The sequence below is a fragment of the Ornithorhynchus anatinus genome, chromosome 14 (genome assembly GCF_004115215.2).
Source record: "Ornithorhynchus anatinus isolate Pmale09 chromosome 14, mOrnAna1.pri.v4, whole genome shotgun sequence".
NCBI lineage: Eukaryota > Metazoa > Chordata > Mammalia > Monotremata > Ornithorhynchidae > Ornithorhynchus > Ornithorhynchus anatinus.
Window position 1 is genome coordinate 52,757,717 of NC_041741.1, and position 14,350 is coordinate 52,772,066.

At 54.2% G+C, this 14,350-nt stretch overlaps 1 protein-coding gene across 4 annotated transcripts in view; it reads right to left on the reverse strand.

Moving 5' to 3' along the window:
* The window catches only part of SHANK3 (SH3 and multiple ankyrin repeat domains 3), a 104,623-nt gene that overhangs the window by 32,146 nt on the left and 58,127 nt on the right, over positions 1 to 14,350 (reverse strand). For all 4 annotated transcript variants that reach the window (XM_029078618.2, XM_029078620.2, XM_029078622.2 and 1 more), the window contains exons 13-15: positions 9,881 to 9,956; positions 6,811 to 6,893; positions 4,485 to 4,609 (exon numbers count right to left, since the gene is read on the reverse strand). In XM_029078618.2, the coding sequence (XP_028934451.1) occupies positions 4,485 to 4,609; positions 6,811 to 6,893; positions 9,881 to 9,956 (284 nt within the window). The remainder of the gene's footprint in view (positions 1 to 4,484; positions 4,610 to 6,810; positions 6,894 to 9,880; positions 9,957 to 14,350) is intronic.

The following is a 14,350-nucleotide window of genomic DNA, read 5'->3' on the forward strand; positions in this document are numbered from 1 at the left end:
TGATGATCCAGATCAGGGTGGCAAAGCTATCTATGGCTTTTGTTTTGTTTTCTGCACTTATATACTACCTGGTCTACCGTGTCACCCTCCTCACTGAGCTCCCGGCTTCCTGTCTCTCCCCATTCCGGTCAGTACTTCACTTTGCTGCCCGGATCACTTTTCTAAAAAAGTGCAGTTCATGTCTCCCGACTCCTCAAGTACCTCCAGTGGTTGCCCAACCACCTCTGCTTCAAACAAACTCTTTACCATTGGCTTTAAAGCAGTCAACCACTCACCCCCTCCTATCTTACCTCACTGATTTCTTACTACAATCCAGCCCACACACTTCACTCTTCTAATACTAACCTACTCACTGTACCTCAATCTCACCTATCTTGCCACTGACCCCTTGCCCATGTCCACCGTTACAGACCCCTACTCTCATCTTCACAGCCTCACTAAAATCCCATATCCTCCAAGACGTTTTCCTCGACTAAGCCCTCATTTCCTCTGCTCCCTCTCCCTTCTGTGTTTCCCTTGCTCTTGGATTTTGTACCCTTTAAGTGCTTAGTACAATGGTCTGCACACAGTAAACACTCAATAAATACTATTGATTGGTTTCCCAGGGCCGTTCAGTGCCCAGGTGGCTCTTCAGACTGCTGCCGCACACTGGACCACTAATAGAAAAGAACGGGAAACAGGGACTCCAAGCTCTGAGTTACAACTGAGAACTCATAGTCCCTCAAACAACCAGCCAGCCCATCATATTTGCTGAGTGCTCACTCTGTGCAAAGCATTGTATAGCTGTTTGGCATGGAGTTGTGTTTTGGTTCATTTTCCCTATACTTGTGACCTCACATGGCCTCATAACTGAATAATTGAATGCCAGTTTTAATCCCTCCCTCTCTCTAAGGGGCCTTCCTGCAGTTTACTCTTCTTTGCAACCCAGAGTGCATGCGTGAATCCATCTCTCACTCTCTCCCCTTCCCACCCGATTCTGCACATTTTTCTGCATCCCTGCCCTGTTTCCCATCTTTTTGCCCGTGTTCTATCCATGGCAAAACATTCTCTCCAATTTCATAAATGCTCAGTTTGTTTTAAAGTCTTTGGTGCACAACATTGGCCAAGATCTTTGGCAAATCTGAATTTGTTCAGTCCATTGGTCCCCCATAGTCACACGCTTGCTGACTTCTTGAAAAAGCTCCGGCAGATCTGTGAGGCCGATCCTCTACACTGTAAGCTCATTTTGGGCAGGAAATGTGTCTATCAACTCTGTTCCACTGTACTCTTCCAAGCACTTAGTACACTGCCGCCGACCCCTCCCCTGCACCTTGCCTCTGGCCTGGAATGCACTCCCTCCTCCGATCCGACAATTACTCTCCCTGCCTTCAAGCCTTTTGGAGGGCACTTCTCCAAGAGGCCTTGTCTGACTTGCTCCCTTTGTTCATCCCCCCTCCCAGCCCCACAGCATTTATGTACATATCTGTAATTTACTTATTTATATTAATATCTGCCTCTCCTGGTCTAGACTGCAAGCTTATCATGGGCAGGGAATGTATCTGTTTATTCCTATATTGTACTCTCCCAAGTGCTTCGTACAGTGCTTTGCATACAAAGCACTCAATAAATACTATTGAATGAATGAATGACTTCTCTGCATATAGTAAGTGCTCAATAAAAAACAATGATTGATTGATTCCCTGACTCAAACCATGTGGTCTATTCCACCACTGAGTTGTGCTTTTTTTCTAGGTGTTCTCTGATATCAGACTGCATTCTGCTACCTGCCAATTTAGCTGTAGAAGCGAGATTCCTTGGCTTATAATTCCCAGGATCACTTTTGGCAATCCACTCAAGGTCTGTTGGCGATCTATCAAGGCCCCTGGAACAGCAGCCTTCAGAGCGACAGGTTGCACTCACTGGAACTGTGCAACTCGAATTCCTTCAGCACTCCCAGTTCAGTGATCTATTTCCACCTTCTTGATCGGTCACCAAAGGCTGGTCCAGGTCCACTAACCTGTCTGCTCTGAAAAACTTTAGGTGAGGGAATACCTCTGACTTCAACTCCAGTAGGAAGCAGTGTGAGAAGCAACAGGGCCTAGTGGATAGAGCAGGGGCCAGACAGTCAGAAGGACCTGGGTTCTAGTGCCAGCTCCACCACTTGTGAGCTGTGTGGCCTTGGGCAAGTCACTTAACTTCTCTGTGCCTCAGTTCCCTCATCTGTAAAACAGAGAGTAAGACTGGGAGCCCCATGTGGGACAGGGACTGTGTCCAAACTGATTAGTTTATATCTACCCCTGTGCTTATTACAATGCCCAGCACATAGTAAGCGCTTAATACCATTAAAAAAAAATAAGATGAAGTCACCATGCCTTTAGGCCAACTTCATCTCACCTGTGTGGGCCACTTTCCATTCATGTGCCAAGCAGCCCCACTGATCCCTTGGCCAGTCTCTACTTTGACTATAAGTGAAGGATCTTTGATTGCTAGCTCAGGTGGCCCTTACAAGATGCACTTCAATCTCTTTTTGGTTTCTCCAGTTTCCTTCCCTGGCTCCATTACTGGGGTAAAGGGCAGGATAATTGCCCCAGAACATCAATCATGGGGTAAGTTCTTTTTGCTCCACATAGATCATTGACTTTGTGGCGCTTCCAGTGTAGATGAGGTCCTGGATGGACAATTTGAAGTCACCGAGAACCTCTTTCCTCCCCAGTCAGAAAGTCAAAGTGCTCTACTAATTCTAGTAATTTGGAACTAATTCTATTAGTTTCCAATTTTTTGAGGATTTTACCCTTGGTGATCTCTTTTACCTGACCTGTTAGCCACGCAGGGTTTCTTTTTTGGCTCCCTGATTTTTTTAAATTCTGTGGGCCCACTTTAACAGCGCTTCTAGTTCGCTAAGAGTTTTACAGGTTACTTAATTTCTTACGCCCTTCTGCTTTTTCCTCACTCAGGTCCACATTTTTATCACGTTTTTATTTCCTATTGTTTAATTACCTTGCGTGGTCACTTTTGGCCTTCCCTTCTCAGAAAGAATGTTAAATGGAATTGAGTGGTGATTGCTACTGAACAATGACTCACCGAGTACCTAAGGCACTAGGTCCTTCCCACATTTCAGAATCACAGTAAATCTAGGATATGATCTACCCTTGATTGCTTTAGGACTAGCTGTGGCAGAAAACAATGGCTTCTTTAACCCCAAAACCTTGTCATAATGCCCCATCCATCACTGGCTGCTCTTATTCAACCAGGGTAGGAAGAACACGGAGGTTTCTCCCAGCATTATTGGCCTTGGCATCACAGGTTCCTTAATCTAGCTGCTTTTCCCCATCCTAGCCAGGTGGTCCACAGAACAGTCCAATCAGTAGTACGTACTGAGTCCCCACTGTATATAGAACAGGGTACTAACCTCTTGAGAGAGTACAGTAGAATTAATAGAATAAAGCCTTCCTAGAGCTTATATTTTGTTTAAATTTGAAATTTTTATACAAAGGGATTCCTCAGTTCTCTTCCCATTTGGGATGATTTTTATTCATTCACTCATTCATTCAATCGTTATTTATTAAGCACTTACTGTGTGCACAGCATTGTACTAAGTGCTTGGGAAAGTACAATACAACAATAATCAGTGACATTCACTGTCCACAGTGAGCTCACAGTTTACAGAGACTTTGACTATCCTTTGACTGCCATGCTGCCTCTCCCTACAGCATCAAACCCCTGCTCATGTGTCCATCCTGCTTTCCAGGAGAGCCTGTACCCAAGCAGCATTGAATCTCAGCGACCAGGTTCCCTCTGCCATGCCTCAGAAACGCCAGCTGTGCGCAGGTCCTTGCTAGGCAAGCATTCTACTTCGCCCACTTTAGGGTTCGGCTTGTAGCCCAGTGGAAAGGCACTTGTTTATTGTAGTCTTGCTATGTGCCAAACTCCACTCTCAGCATCTTCCCCATTTGCTGTGCGGACCCGCTGCATTTCTCCCCCGCCCACCATGCCTGCCCTCGAGCTTCCTCTCTTCAGGGACTGTGTCAATGTGGGGCTCATTTTTTTCTGCACTCACTGTGTGTCAAAGCCATTCGATTCTTTTTCAATTTTTAGGGCAGCAGTCTGGTGCCTCTCCTTACCCTCCTGGACCCACTCGGCCCAGAAAATTCCCAGTTCCTGACGTGGTGAACCCCCTCCTCTCTGCATTCCACCCTAACTGTGCATTCGGATTTTGGAATTCTGACAGTTTCTCAGGTCCTGTGGAGTCCTTGACTGCGGAGATCCTGCCTTCTCCCCCATGGACCCCGTGTTGTGCGGATATATCCTGTTTCTCCCAGGCAGCTCCTCAAGGGTAGGGCCCTTGACTTCTCCTTATACTGTCCGTCTCCCAGAGCTCGGGACTGAGCAGGCTATATCCTACATTGTGCAATGTCAGTAGGGCATGGGAGGGAGAGGGCCATGCCTGGCACCCAGGGGGCAGGGGGTAGGGGTTTTCTTCTCCTTGGAATGGGAGGGAGACCCACCTCGATGAGGAAGTCTCCTGTTCTCAGTCCGGCCCGCCAGGCCACGCCCTCCACGTCCACCGATTCCAGGTACTGGAGCGCCGGGAAGGCTGGCGTGGGGGTGAATTCTTCGATGGGTGTCTCCGCTGCAGGGAGAGATTTATGGTCAGGGGGCACAGGCTCCAGGTTATGAAGAGGCAGAAAGAGGTAGAAGTGTAAGGAGTCAGGTTCTGGGTGGAGGCCCAAGTTGGGTCCTTTTTCCCAACCCCTCTCCCTGAACTTAAACCCCTCCAGCCTCCATTGTTCCCAGAGCCCACCCACCTTCCAGCCTCAGGTCCCTCTCGAAGTCTCACAAAATCATCCCAGGTTTTCTGGGCAGGAACCCTTGAGTGAAGCTCCCAGAGCCCCAAACAGGGCTCTCACCCCTGCTGCATCCCCACAAGGAGGACAGGTTCCCTGCCCTGCAAGACAGACTGGCACCTCGCTGTGCCCACAGGCAGCTTGCCTTGCCAGTCTAGAGGGGGCAGGGGAACATGAGCTGGGGGAGGGCTAAAAGCAGCACTGGGGAGCACCCTGATGGAATAGGGCAGGAAGTATTCTGAGTGGGCCTACCCCAACTCCTGTTTCCTGCAGTAGCCCATGCCCTGCCCCACTGCCCCTCCTCGCCTCAGCGAATCTCTGCTTTGGTAACAGACAGGGCGGGGGCACAATGTTGGGAGAAAGGTGTGTGCGTGTGTGGGGCTCTTCCATTTTTTCTAACTGTGCCCTCCTGGTTCCTAATTCTCTTTTCTCGAGTAAAGAAAACACACACCAACAGAAGTTAATGGGCTAAAGAAGCAGCCTCACTGTAGCCCGTACCCTTCGATCAACCTATGGGAGCAGTGCTGGTCAACGGTAAGACTTGGGATGGTGGTCACAGGCTGAGGCGGGAGAGGAGGGCAGAGAAAGGGAGCCGGGGGGAGGGGGCAGGGGCATCACACGTGGAAACACATGCAGTCTGCCTAGCTCTAGAGGAGGACCAGTGGCTGACTGAAGGTGCTTGCTCCCAGGACTCAGGTCCCCAAGGCTGCCCCCAAAAGTCTCAGTCCCCAGGGAGGCTCATTTGGTGATAGGGACTCCCTGGGCACTCACAATGTGGCTTGAGGGCTGAGAGGCCTCCAAAATCCTGCTCTCTCTATCAGACAGCCCTCTCTCTTCTAGGGAGCAATATCCTCTCCCAGACCCCTCCCTGCCACAGTTCCCTGGGGCTTCCACGCTTCCCACAGGCTTCCCAGTCCTTCATTCTGACCGTTTCAGGTTCCCGCTGAGGGGTGCGCTCCCCAAGCGTCACTCAGAGACATCCGACGTTCTCCTTCCGGATCACATCCGGACACCCCCAAATTCACCTGCGGCCAGATTCCTCAGGGATCTCCCCTTCACCAGCTCAGCTCAGGGGAGCCCCCCGATCTCGCCGGAGTTTGGGTCGGGCTCGGGGCCATTATGGGGTTGGCTTAGCCATCCTTCAGGGCCTCATTAAGACCCGCGGGTACCCCCGGAGCCCCGCGTGTCTCCGGGTGGAGGTCCCCGCCTGGACCCGGGGACCTGGTCCACGGACCAGCCGCACACGTGCGAACCCACAGCCCACGTGCAGTGGCCCACGTGCAGCGGCACACGCGCAGTGGCCCACGGCAGTCCTCGCACACAAAGCGCGCCTAGCCGTCGGGCCTCGGCCCGGAGACCCAAGCGGTGGCGCGGTCCACGCGGCCGGGCTCGGGAGGGAGGCAAGCCCCGGCTCCGGTCCGGACCTGGGTATGTGGGGGTGTGTGTGTGCGGGGGAGACTTGGCTACTGGGGCCCCGAGCCCGGGAAGGCTTGAGTAAGGCCAGGGCTCTGGGGCTGCCGCAGCGATCCGAGCAAGACTCCTTCCTTGATCCCCTGCCCCCTCTCCTCCTTGCCCCCACCCCCGCCCCGCCCCATTTCCCTAACACCCACCGTATCTCAACTCCCTCACGGATTCCCATTGGTTGCCCCCAATCTCCACTCCCAAACCTGAATTCCGCGCTAGCCCTCTCCCCTCTGCGCCCGATTCTTCACCTTCCCCCACCCCCGCCCCGATGAGCCGGCGGCTATCGGCGGGGCCCTCGGGGCGGCCCCCGGCCCGTCCCTCGCCCAGGGTCCCGGGTGGGCCGGCCCCCGGCCCGTCCCTCGCCCAGGGTCCCGGGTGGGCCGGCCCGGGGGCAGCCAATCGCAGTGCCGGCCCGGTGGGACCCCCACCCCCGGGGCCGGGCGGCCGAGCGGCCGGACCTCGGGAGGCACGTGGCGCCGGGTCCCCGGCCCCGGCCCCGCCCCCGCCCCCGCCCCCGCCCTACCTTTGGCCCCGCGGAGCACGAAGCCGAAGCCCTCATGCTCCCGCTTCTGCAGCACGGCCGTCTTGTCCTCGATGACGTAGTCACTGGTCGGGAGAGAAGGGGGGGCGGGGTCAGCGCGGGCGGGGGCCGCCGTCCGGCTCCAGCCAGAGGCCGCAAGCCGGGGGCCCTGCCCCGCGCCCCGGGGGCCCTGCCCCGCGCCCCGGCGGCCCTGCCCCGCGCGCCCGGCACCAACCGCCCGGCACCGACGGCGGCCCGGCGCCGACGGTGGCCCGGCTCCCGCCGCGGCCCAGCCGCCCGGCTCCCTCCGCCCCTGCCGTGGCTGAGCGGCCCCAGGCCCGGGCAAAGCGGCGGGGTGGCTGGGCTGCGGGGGCTACGTTACCTCCCGGCGCTCCGGATCCCCTCAGAAGCGCTCCCCGCCCGCACCTCCCGGTTGCTAAGGAACCGCCAGTGACTGAGCGGGGGGGGCGGAGGGGGAGGAGGGGGAGAGAGGGGGGAGGAGGAGGAGGAGGAGGAGGAGGAGGAGGAGGAGGGAGACAGGGCGGGAGAGCAGGGACTGGACGGAAGGAGAGGAGGGGGCGGGGACGAGGGGGACGAGGGCGAGGACCGGGCCGGACCGGGCCGGGCCGGGCCGGGCCGGGCCAGGCCGGGCCGCAGCCGAGGCACCTGGACCCCGGAGAAGGCGAAGGGCGGGGAAGAGCGGAGGGAGGGGGGAGGAGAGAGGGAAGGGGAGAGGGAAGGGGAGAGGGAAGGGGAGAGGGAAGGGGAGGAGGAGGAGGAGGAGAAAAAGCGGGGCGAGAGGGCGAGGAGGCCGCGGAGATGGAGGCCAAGCGGGCCCCGGGAGACACGAGCGGCGCTCGCCCAGGGTCCGTCTAGGTTTGCGGGGCCTCCACGCTGGTGGCCCGGCCGGAGCGGCGACCGGGGAACTGGAGGCGGGAGGGGGAGGACAGGAGAGGATAGGAGAGGAAGGCGGGGAGGAGTGAAGGAAAGGAGAGGGGGGAAGAGGGGAGAAGGAAGGGGGAGGGAGAGACACTTGGAGATGCTCTGCGTGGGTGGGAGCGGCGTCAGCTCCTTCCCTGCAGGGTCGCTGCCGACATCAGGGAGAATCGCCCCGCGGCGCCGGACAGCCAGCGGCCCCCGGCCCCCGCTCCCCGGCCCCCGCTCCCGCCGCTGTCGACGGCGGCCCTCGGGCTCCCCCGGAACGGGGAGGACCGCGTTCCCGCCCCGGCCTCCTTTAGGGTGGGGAGGGCCGCGCTCCAGCTCCTAGCTCCACTGGCCCCGGCCTCCTTTAGGGTGGGGAGGGCCGAGCTCCAGCTCCTGTCTACCCTGGCAGTGGGCAGGGAATGTGTCTTGTTTATTGTCATGTCGTACGCCACCGAGCGTTTAGTGGAGTGCTCTGCACACAGTAAGCGCTCAGTAAATACGACTGACGGACCGCCCAGGCTCCCCTGGGGTGGGAAGGGCCACGCTCCCGCTCCAGTCCACCCTGGACCCCGGGATCTCCTGGATCCGGGGGACTCCCTGCTCCAGCCAGACGGCTTTCCTCTCTGCCGGGGGGGGGGGGGGGGGGGAGGAGGGCGGGGACGCGGGCAGGAGGGCGAGGCTTCGACCTTGATGGAAGGCGTGGGAATTGGAGGTGGGAGACTGACGAAGGGGCCGAGGGGAAGGGGAGAAGGGAAATCTTGAGAACCGGAAAAGCGTTCAGCTTGGCGAGGCTCCAACGCGGAGCTTCCCCGGGCCCGGACGGTCACGGGCGCCCGCCGCACACCCCTGACCGTCTGAACCCCCGTGATCTGCTTCAGAACCCCTGTCTCTGGTGGCTTCCACCGGGCCCAAGAACCAGGGTCCTGGGTTTGGCTCCCTGACTCTTGTTCCCAGGCTCCGGGCCCTTTCCCCATTAGATTCCTGAGACCCTCCTTACCTTGAGGGCCTGGGGGAACATCCAGAGAAGGAACTCACACGACTTAAGGGGGATTCGGGGGTGGGGGGAGCTTGGGGGGGCTAGGACTCAGGTTAAAGCGTCATGGGGAAAATGGAGAGATGGGCGGATTCAGGGCGCACTGGAGAAAAGATTAAGGTACAGGAAGGGGCAGGAGCAACAGTGGTCTAACAGTACCCTGGCAGAGTGGGAATGAAAGATGGGGGACCCAGGGCCTGGGTCCATGCTGGGAGTGCTCAGACCAAAGCAGGAGACCAGACGATCAGAGTTGTAAGGGGATTGGGGGCGGGGCGGTGTTGAGGGGAGCTCCTGGGTCAGTGGGAAGCAGTCAGGGTGGGCAGGGAAGACATCTGGTTTATTGTTATAATTTACTCTCCCTAGTGCTTAGTATAGTGCTCTGCACACTGTAAGCACGCAATAAATACCATTGAGTGATTGACTGATCCAGCCAACTCTACAGAAATGTTGCCAAGATCTAGAAAGAACACTCCCCTCAGCTCAGTTCAGCTGGGGCCCCATCACTCCTCTATGACCCTGGCCTCCAGCTCCAGGCTCCCCAACCCCCCCAGCCCCCTCCCCCCTCTGGCTCTTGGGTGCTTGCCACCTGCCACCCATGTCCCAGATAGTCACCCCGACCCCTCTTGCTGGGCCTCCCACTATCTCCCAGATTCCTTCACATCCCTCCCCCGCCCCTCCCCCTCTCCCCCCCCCCCCCCCGCCATCCTGCTGGTGGGAATGATATGCTGGTCTGCAGGCTGAGGGTGACCCCAGCCCCTCAGCTTCTTAGTGAAAACAGGTTGCTGACTCGCAGGATTCCAGCCCCCGGGTCTCACTTGCAGCTTCTCAGCCTTGTGCTATAAGCCTCTCCACTAGCACCCCACTAGCCCCTAGTGACCCACCACGCGGCCCCAAATACGAGCCAGATGTTAACCCACCCTCCATCATGGGTCCCAGCACCTGTCTCCCCCACCCCCCCAGCCGGATGGTAACCAGGCCTCCAGCACCTGACCCCCACAGGCAAATGTTAACCCAGCTCCCATCGTGGACTCCGGCACCTGACCCCCGGCCATTACATTAGTCCAATCTTTGGACCCTCTGAGTGGCCTCTGCTGCCCTCTCGTGCTCCTGTCCTACCTGTGTGACGAAAAGCTGTCGTAGGAACCCACAGTGTAGTGGCGGAACAACCGCTTGGTCCGATCCTCTCGGGTTTCTGGAGGGAGGGAGAATCAACGGTTCAAGCCCAGCCATGCCTCCACCAAGACCCTAAGATATTTCCCCCACCTTCTCCTCTCCCTGCTCCTGCAGATCCCCCACCTCCCGAAGACTCTAAGACCTCTCCCCCACCCTCTCCTCTCTCTGCTCCTGCAGATCCCCCACCTCCTCAAGACACGGTCCCCATGGCTTCCACCCTCTCCCATGACCTTTGCTTTTGGCCTCACTCCAGCGGGGGCACTACTTAGCCGGACCTGGCATTCAGTCCTTCCCAGTCAGAGCCACCTCTTGTAGGGAATGGGAAAGTAATTCCTCTGGGGAAGCTGCCACCCCTGGGGTTTTGGGGTTGTTGGAGAGGGGAGTAGTCACTGGACCAAGGGACCCCCTGCTCCCCATACTCTCCCCGCCACCCCCAAATATCCCTGTATAGCAGCCAATGCCCAGAGTCCCACAGCTACTGGGAGGGACAGCGGCTCCTAGGGCCTCGGGCTATCTGGAGGTGGTGGTGGCAAAGCATTGATGGGGGAGCATGCTCTGGCCAGTCAAACTTCATCCTTTTTAACTCCCCAGCCCCTCACCTCTCCATCCCTAGCACACCCTCTCAGCCCCCCTCTGGCCCCCAGGATCAGCAGCAGCTCCTCCCGGACTGATTGCTGTCTCCCATGCACAGGACCCTGACTTGGTGTTTGGGGGACAGACAGAAGTAGTAAAAAAAATGTCATCCCTGCCCTGGAGGTGCTTAAATCTTAAAGGAGGTAGTATTCCCAAATTTTCAATACAACACGGTTACAAGTCGGAAAATAGGTAGAGCTACTAGACACAAGGGAACATGTGGATAAATACATAAGTCCTGAGGTAGCTGAGGGGATGGCATGACCAGAAAGGTGGATATTAATCAGGGAAGACCTCTTGGAGGATGCACTTTTTAAGAGGCTATGAAGGAAGGGATGCAGTTTGGCAAATCTGAATGGGGGGTGGGAGTGTTCTGTTTTGATTTGCTGTCTGTCTCCCTCGTTTAGACTGTTAGCCCATCATTGGACAGGGATTCTCTCTATCTGTTGCCGAATTGTACATTCCAAGCGCTTAGCACAGTGCTCTGCACATAGTAAGCACTCAATAAGTACTATTGAATGAATGAGTGGGAAGAGGAATTTCCAGGCAAGGTCAGAGGTAGGAGAATTATAAGCAAGGCACAAGGAGAAGCAGCATGGCCTAGTGGAAAGAGCATGGGCCCTGGAGTCAGGGGACCTGGGTTCCAATTCCAGCTCTGCCACTTGCCTGATGTGTGATCTTGGGCAAGTCACTTAATTTCTCTGGGCCTCAGTTTCCTCATGTGTAAAATGAGGATTACATACCGTTGCCAACTGTGTATGCTGTCCCAGCACTTAGTACAGGTTTCTGTCCCCCGTAAGCACTTAATAAATATCATTACTACTACCACCATTCCTCCTCCCCCTTAGACTGTGAGCCCCATGGGATGGGGACGATGTCGGATTTGATTGCACTTTATCTCTCCCAGCACTTAGTATGGTGCTTGGCACAGAGTAGATGTTTAACAAATATTACGATTGTTATTAGTGAGAACTTATTATTAGGAGGAACAAAGAACGTGGTTTTGGAATAGTGGAACGGCAGTGGTTCGATCAAAGAGACATGGCCGATGGGGAGGTTTTGCTTTCTACGAGGACCATGGGGGGTCAGTAACGAATCAACCAATCCATCAATCAGAAAATTATATTGACTAAGCACCCACGATGTGCAGAGCACTCTTCAAATCCTTGGGAGAGTACAATCACTCAATCGATCAATGGCATTTATTGAGGACTTACTGTGTGCAGAGAACTGTACTAAGTACTTGGGAGAGCCCAGTACAACAGAATTATAATGATAATAATATTTATGGTATTTAAGTGCTCGCTATGTGCCAAGTGCTGTTCTAAGAGCTGGACACCTTTCCCCATCCATAATGACCTTAAAGTCTAGAGGATTGGGAAGCTACAATACAATTAGTAGAAATGATCCATGCCCCATCAAGGAGCTTACAATCCTAGCAGGAGACACTCACTAGAATAAACTACAGGTAAGAGGAAGCAAAAGGTAAAAAGTTAAGGCTATAAGGGCTATGGGGGAATATAAGTACCCAAGCGCTTGGGTGACAGGAAAGGGCTGAAATGGCAGTTGCAGGGGGATCTAGGGTAGGGCGATGAGAGATTACTCAGGGAAGGCTTCCTGAAGGAGTTGTGATTTCAGAAAGGTCTTTAAGATGAGGAACGCCATGGTCTGCTGGAAGGGGATGGGGGAGGAATTCCAGGCCAGAAGATGGGTGTAAATAAGAGAAACAGCGGGGTCTAAGAGAAACAGCATGTTATAGTGGAAAGAGCATGGGCCTGGGAATCAGAGGACCTGGGTTCTAACCTCGGCTCCATCACTTGTCTGCTGGGTGACCTTGGGCAAATCACTTGACTTCTCTGAGTTCTAGTTACCTCATCTCTAAAATGGGGATAAAACACCTGTTCTCCCTCCTACTTAAACCATGAGCCCCGTGTGGGTAAGGATTGGCTCTGATCTGATTATGTTGTCTCTACGCCAGAGCTTAGTACAATGTTTGGCACATAGTAGGCATTTAACACATACCATAATTCTTATTATTACCATGCTTCTCCCCCTCGCCGGCTACCTAAGAAACCCCCTTTCCATGATTAACCCCCACCTCCCTGGTCATGTCACCCATCATTCACCCTTAGCATTTATGTGTACAGCGATTTATTTACTTAATCATTGTTTGCTTACATATGTGATTCAATAAATAATATTGGAATTAGGGCTAGGGTTAGGGTCAATAATATTGACTGAATGCCTACTGTGTGCTGACTACTAATATTAAGCATTTGGGAGAGTACAATAGAAGTAGGAGACATGATCTCTGCCCTCAGGGACCTTAAAATTTGGAGGAGGTAGATTATGAATTTCATATACGTTTTACCTCTTGTATATTTACAATTTGTGTCCGCCTACCTTCCCATCAGATTATAAATTTCTCAAGGGCCAGGGTATTCCAAGAGTGGAATATAGTGCTCTGCCCACAGTAGGCATCCTGTAGGACATTCTGCTTGCTGTAGGCACCCAGTACTGTGCTCTGTCCACAGTAGGTGCCTAGTTTAGTGCCCTACCCACAGTGGCTCTCAAGACAGTGCTCTGCACACAGTAGCTGCCCAGTATGCATTGATGGCAATGATGGATCTATCACCAAATCTTGTCAGTTCTACTTTCACATCTCTAGAATTCATCTTTTCCTCTCTATCCAAACTGCTGCCAGCTGATCCAAGCACCTGATATATCCCACCTTGACTACTGCATCAGCCTCCTCACTGACCTCCCTGTCTTCAGTCTCTCCTCTCTCCAGTCCACACTTCACTCTGATGCCTGGATGATGTTCTAAAAAAAAAGTTCAGGCCCTATCTCCCTACTCCTCAAAAACCTCCAATGATTGCCCATCCAAAGAGACCCAACAGAAACTCCTTACCATCGGCTTTAAGGCAGTATATCAGCTCTCTTCCTCCTATCTTCCCTTGCTGATTTCCTGCTACAACCCTGCCCACACACTTTGCTTCTCTAATGCTAACTTACACTCTTATATCTCAATCTCATCTATCCTCACACTGACCCGTTGCCCACGTCCTTCCTCCTGCCTAGAACTCCCTTCCCTTTCATATCTGACAGAGTAATCGATCAATCAATGGTATTTATTCAGAGCTTACTTTGTGCAGAGCACTGTACTGAGGGCTTGGGAGAGTACTATCATTCAACTGTATTTATTGAGTACCTACTGTGTGCAGAGCACTGTACTAAATGCTTGGGAGAGAACTATAGCACAATAAACAGACATATTCCCTGCCCACAATGAGCTTACAGCCTAGTGAAGCAGCGAGACTCAGTGGAAAGAGCACGGGCTTGGGAGTCAGAGGTAGTGGGTTCTAATCCTGGCTCTGCCGCTTGTCAACTGTGTGACCTTGGGTAAGTCACTTAGCTTCTCTGTGCCTCAGTTACCTCATCTGTAAAATGGGGACGAAGACTGTGAGTCTTATGTGGGACAACCTGATTACCTTGTGTCTACCCCAGCGCTTAGAACAGTGCTTGGCACATAGTAAGCGCTTACCAAATTCCAACATTATTAGTGGGGGAAGCAGGTATTAATATAAATAAATTACAGATATGGACACGAGTGCTGTGGGGCTGAGAAGGGGGGATGAATAAAGGGAGCAAGCCGGGACAACTCAGAAGGGAGTGGGAAAAGAGGAAATGATAGCTGAGTCAGAAAGGACTCGTGAAGGAGATGTGCCTTCAATAAGACTTTGAAGGTGGGGAGAGTAATTGTCTGTAGGATATGAAAAG